This window comes from Phyllostomus discolor, chromosome 6, assembly GCF_004126475.2.
Source record: "Phyllostomus discolor isolate MPI-MPIP mPhyDis1 chromosome 6, mPhyDis1.pri.v3, whole genome shotgun sequence".
Taxonomy (NCBI): Eukaryota; Metazoa; Chordata; class Mammalia; order Chiroptera; family Phyllostomidae; genus Phyllostomus; species Phyllostomus discolor.
The window spans coordinates 147,961,806-147,967,805 of NC_040908.2; the positions used below are offsets into that span (position 1 = coordinate 147,961,806).

A 6,000-nucleotide genomic window follows, 5' to 3' on the forward strand; every position below is an offset into this window, starting at 1 on the left:
GCCGTGCAGTAGCTTGTGCAACCAACACCACCATCCCTCTCCAGAGCCCTTTCATGATCCCACAGTGAAACTCTGTGCCCATTAAACAATAATGCCTCCTCCCCTCCCCTGCCGGCCATGGCATCCACTGTGCTACTTACTGTCTATGAATGTGACTACTGTCAGCACCACATGGAAATGGAATCATACACTACATGTCCTTTTCTGTCAGGCTTATTTCACTCCGCATAATGTCTTCAGGTTCATCCATGTGGCTGCATGTGTCAGAATGTCCCTCGTTTTTAAGAATGAATGTATTCCATTGTGTGTATATACCATGTCTTGTTTGTCCATGGATGGACCATTTAGGTTGTCACCTTTCGGCCATTGGGAACGATGCTGCTGTGGACACTAGTGTACAAATATCTGTTTGAGTCCCTGCTTGTGTATACACCCAGAAGTGAAGTGGCTGGATCAAATGTTTAATTTTTTTTGAGGCACTGTGCCTGTGCATCCTTGAGCAGGTCAAGAACCTCTCTCACCCTCATGCAGAGACCAGGGAGAGTAACAGGGAGAACTGCCTTGTGAGGGTGGGCTGAGGATCCCTGCATGCGAAGCACATGGCTCAAAGACCAGGCCCATCACAAATCCTTATAGGTGCTTAATTCCATTGTCTTCTGAATTTGAAAATAAAGTCATAAAAATTCTCTGAGAAAAAAACAAAGTACTCAAACGAAATGATCTCTAAAGTCACTCCCAGCTCTAAGCTCCATGATCCCACCATGAAATTATTTTCCTGTTGGAGAAGCCAGGAGTTTTCAGAGTATATATCAGGGAAACACCCTCTCCGTGGTCCCCACAAAAATCCACGCCTGCCCAGAAGGCCCAGTATTCATAGCTCTCTCCTTGGAATTTGCTAACACATCCCATTAGAAACCAACATCTAATTTTTCTTGCCACTCCTTCCCCGCTTCCTTCTCTCCACATCCCCCCTCTCTCAGCGCCTTCTCTTGCCCACTGAATATCTGCGCTTCAAATTATCTTCCCCTATTGCCTTTCCACTCATTCCCCACAAACTAATGTCTATTGGAAGCAACACTTGTGAAGTTATCCATATTAAGGTTTCATTCCCAAGAGTCACATATTTCAAATGAGTTTTTCCTCTTGGGCAGGATCCTGCTGGCAGAGCTACTGCTATTCGGTGAAGTCAGTGGAGTTGGGTTTCTCCCTCACATGCTGTTTATGTTGGGCTATCGCTTGGCCTGATGTTCGGCGTCTCGTCCTCCAACGTGGGTCCCATGCCGATGAGCAACAGCGATCTCCCGAGCCACCCCCGCGGACGCTCCCGTCTCACCGAGTCCTCATTTTAGAAAAGCAATTAGAGGAGAGACACTTCCAAGCTTCTCCTGACGGGGCCAGGTTTAGAGTCCAGCAGGGAGTGGACTCATTCACTACTTAAAGAAATATTTTCCTTCTCCACGCCATTCCTTCACCTTCCCTCTCCATGTGAGCGCTCCACAGCTGAGATGTCCTTGCTAGACACGTGAAGTTGCTCTGCGGCTCAGTCAGCAGCGCGGCTGCCAAGAAACCACACACCCTCCCTGATGCTTTTCCACAGCAGAAGGTAAAAAGAGCTTGAGTTAGGAACAAATGGGTTTTTCAGATCCTGGGGGGGAGGAGAAAAAAGGTGGGGGGGGGGGCAGTGGCTGAGCTTTGTTTTTGTTCTGGTTTTTTTTTTTTAACTTTTATGGGTTTGAGATGCCTCACCTGCCACATTATAAAGAAAGAAGCAGGGAGGTGTTGCTGTAGCCATGAGGAGACCGGTCCTCTGAGAAGGAACAGGGCTCTGCTGGCCCTGGCCTGGGGCCACACCGCGCCTGGAGGTTCGGCTCCAAACGGCGCAGATGGAGCAGGGAGCGGCCTTCACGCACAGCGCCACCCTACCCGCTGCGCAAGTGTCTGGGTTAAAGGGTGATTAGGCCCCCTCGTGGGCCCCTTCTGTCTTCACTATCATCTTGGGGCTGTTCCGGATGAGACAAAATTCAAATGAAACCCTCTCTCCAGCTTGAGAGCAAATCACCAAGAAAGATTTCACCTGCGCTGGCAGGCTATAGGTAGGCGGAAAGTATGGACCAAAATGAGGTTTTGGTCATGAATTGATTTTTTTGTTCACTGTCAGGAAAATTGGCAGCTAATTGCAACAATGGAGCGCCCACCTTTCCGATAGAGCCCAGGTGACAGGTAATTAGCGCAGGTGACAGGTAACCAGTAAACACACACTCCCTGCTCCTATGCGAAGCTACCCTGTTTTGTCCTATGTGCACACTTCAACCTGACTGACCCCATGAGGTCTCACCTTACCTCCTGACCCCTCGCCCCGAGAGCCACAGCAAGGACAGACGCTCCTAAGAAGTCTCCCTTTCCCTGCCCACCAGCGCCCCCCTCGCTTCTGCCTTCAGCTGGGTCAGGAGGCCCCCAGAAGCTCCATGCCTGCTCTCAGCCTCCCTCGACATGGGTTTGTGGCTCGGAAAATCACATGTGAAAAACACAGAAGCCAGAGCTCTTTCTACACAGACCGTGCATCCCCAGAAATAACTTGCACTTTTAACCTCAGCTTTTTCTTCTTCTTTCTCATTCTTACCAGGAAGGAACTATACACATACGGCATGTGCTGAGTGAGGAAATCTCCCAGGCTGGGAGCTGCTCTGAAGGAACGTGACAGTAACTTCTCACCAAGCAAGACACCAGCAGGAGCACCCCTACCGCACGACCTGCTCTCTGGCTCATTTCCCTCCTTCCCACTCACCTCTAAGCGGGCTCTTTCCAGGGGAAACTTAGCTTTTGCAAGTCAAAGTGGGTAACTCAGACTGGAGAGATTCCTGGAGGTAATGTTATGCCTTAAGGAGCTAGAGCATGCTATAAAATAAATAAATATATAAAGCTGCAGCCGGTACCCCTTCCTGAGGCAGTTTCAGGGCCACCAGTTGGGATGACAAAACCAAGTCACAGTCTCAGGGACAGAGGCAGGAGCCCCAGCACCACCCACCAAGCCCTCAGGAGTGTGACTAAAAGAAGCCCCCACCCCCCAGCCCCCGCACCAACTACTGTCCCACTCCCCACCCAACCCCAGCAGGGAGATGCCCCCTTACTGGGGAGCCCTGAAGCCCACTCACAGTACCTCTCGGCAAGGGTGAGACGAGTAGGAGCTGCAGGAAAGTGAGTGCCAACTGCGTCCACCAGCCCAGCTCCATCGTTCCAGTGGCCAGTGCCCCGAGTGACTGCAGGGGAGGGACCGAGGGAGGTCGTCGGGCAGGCGGCTCTTACAGGGACCTCCCCAAGCCCCAGCTGAGCGGGAGCTCCGGTTTCAGCTGGCTGGGCTCTCCCATCCTCATCTGAGGGAACCACCTTCAGCGAGAGCAACGACGTCAGCCCCAAAACCTCTCCTCTCTGCCGCCTTAACCCTTGCGGGGCCTGGGGAGGTGTGGCCACGCGGGAAAGCTCGGGCTGTGGCTGGAAGGGATAGCTGCAGGCAAGGCGTGGAGGTCAGCGCAGGTCAGGCTGGACTCCCCGGCCAGGTTGGGGGAATGGGGCAGCTGGCCGGCCCTTGGATGCCTGGGTGGGGCAGAGGTAGGCGGGGCTGTGGGGCTGCTCAGGTGAGCCCTGGAGTCTAACAAACATTTACCCCCTCTGCCCCCACCCCCACCCCCATCTCTGCTGTAGCCTGGAAGGGGAACTAGCTGCCCTGCCCACCAAGAGTGGTCTTGGGCTGGTGATGGGAGGAGAAAGGGAGGCAACCCTCTCTCCCTTCCACCTCTCTCCCCAAGCTCTCTCTCCCACTAAGCTCTCCTTCCCGTGAGCACTTGCTCCAGGCGATCACAGTTTGGAAACCTCCTCTTGTGCATCTATAGGCTGCTGGAAAAATTCATCGTCCCACGATGCCCATCATGGTGAGCGCAGCAGCATTAATAGCAGCTGCGCACATGCCTGGTGGGGCACTGGGCTCAGGGATAAAAGAACATGCGACACTTCCTTGGTTGTGCGTGCGGTTGTCTAGGCACAGAGACTGCAACTGACATTTGAAGTGAGGAGGGAGGAGGCTTTACAAGACAACTGCTGACATTTTTAACCAACTTCTCAGCCCCAGGCATTTAGGGGCCTTCCTAGGTAGAAAAGGAACCACACACTAAACGGTACAAGCCCAGGGGAGGCCTGCATGGTGGGCGTTACAAATTCAGAGACTGAAAGTAACCACATAGGATGGTCTGAAATTCAAAATTCCTAACTAAAAGTGAGTCATGGTGGGTAGTCACATCCTAGGCCTATAGCTCCCTTGGCAAAGGTCAATCTTTGCCTTGAAAGAGCCTGTCTCTTGTCTAATTGCATCTAAGATAATGTACCTTTAAAATGTCTGGGTCATCTTTTCCAGTCCCCTCAGGGCACACCCACCAAACCAGAGCACAGGCCACAGAACCCTCATTGTCACCTTGCTCCCCCCATGCCATCTCTCTGCGCTATAGAGGTCATCAACTATCCTGTACCCACCGATGTGGAAGTACGTGTCTCTGTGTTTTAGTTTTAATCCAGTCCCAGGGACTTCCCCCTCTGCTTTCTCTCACTGCCTTAGTCTACCGGTGGATTTCATGTAACTCTCCTCTTGTCTCCTCCTTTGATTCTAATAAGCTGCAAAACTGTGGTTCTCTGGGGCATTATCTCAATCTATTGAGATTTTGCTTCTGGGCAACTGTCATCGGTTTGGCTCATATAAACTCATATAAAAATTCTCTACAGGTTTGAATGTTTCTTACATCAATGCCTTATGTGTATTAACTCACTTATTCCTCACAATAAGTGTTATCGTCTCCACATAGCACATAGGGAAACTACGTCACTGAGAGTACAGGAGTTCATCCAAAGTCACACAGTGAGTAAAGGCCAGAGCCACAGTTGGAACCCAGGCAGCCTGGGTCTAGAAGCTATGCTGCTAGGTCCCAGTTCTCCTGCTTCTTAGGATGCCGTGTACACAGCATCTTCTTACCATGATAGTCACCATGTACAATAGACGGTATTGCCCACATAGTATGAATGCAGAAACCAAGGCTCAGAGAGTAAGTGACTCACTCTAAGTCACTTGGCTGAAGTGACAGAGCAGGACCCACACCCAGGTGTAATTCAAGGAAAAGCTGGCGCTTCCGGCCATGCTTGTTCCCGTGCTTGGTCCTGATTTGTACGATCAGAAGAAGAACCAAAGGTGAGGGGTCACTGCTGTCATTCAGGCCCGGGGGCAGTGGCCGATGGTAGAGGTTCTCTGAGCTGGGGAAACCTGATCTGGGGACTGAGAGAGAAGTAGAATCTCAATCCATGGAGGGAATGGAGAAAACTTTCTAGAAGGAAAGACTTAATTTGGCCAGTACAGTAGGGAATAATGCATGTTTACATGTTGATATTACAATTTATATTTATTCTTTCCCCAAAGATCGATGGCAACATATACCATTAAAGTGCTTGTTAGTTTATATATACGAACAAAAGCCAACCCAAGAATGTAGACAATATGTATAGTTTGGATGTGACAGAGAGCAGGAAAAGAGGAAGAGTATGGCCCATGGTGGCTGGATTTTATTCTGTGGTTAATGGGAGGTGGTAGGGGCGTGAGGCGGGGGTGGCGGGGGGCATCTAGCAGTTTAGGAACAGGGGTTATTGGGGCCAAAGCAAAGTCTTAGGAAGAACTGTCCCCCTAGTATCCAGACTGAGGGGTGGAGGGGGCCAAGACTGGCAGAGAGAGGACAACTGGGACTGTGGACGGAGGCCTGGAGTAAGGAGTAAGCAATGGGACTGGATGGGAGAGACTCAGGGAAGGGAGACTCCCCAGGGCCTGGGACAGACTGCGTGGGCAGGAGCCCTGACGCAGGTGCTCCTCTGGGGGAAAAATTCCTAAATCCCAGCCCTGCATCTGGACCCACAGCAGTGAAGTAACTGGGAACAAGCATCCAGCAGTCAAGGACATGAGTTCAAATCCTTGAT

At 51.3% G+C, this 6,000-nt stretch overlaps 1 protein-coding gene across 1 annotated transcript in view; it reads right to left on the reverse strand.

The window, feature by feature from the left end:
• The window catches only part of PAMR1 (peptidase domain containing associated with muscle regeneration 1), a 64,751-nt gene extending 61,221 nt beyond the window's left edge, over positions 1-3,530 (reverse strand). The window contains exon 1 of the mRNA XM_028517297.2: positions 3,158-3,530. Coding sequence (XP_028373098.1) covers positions 3,158-3,230 — 73 coding nt within the window. The 5' untranslated portion in view covers positions 3,231-3,530. The remainder of the gene's footprint in view (positions 1-3,157) is intronic.
• Positions 3,531-6,000: the final 2,470 nt, after the last annotated feature.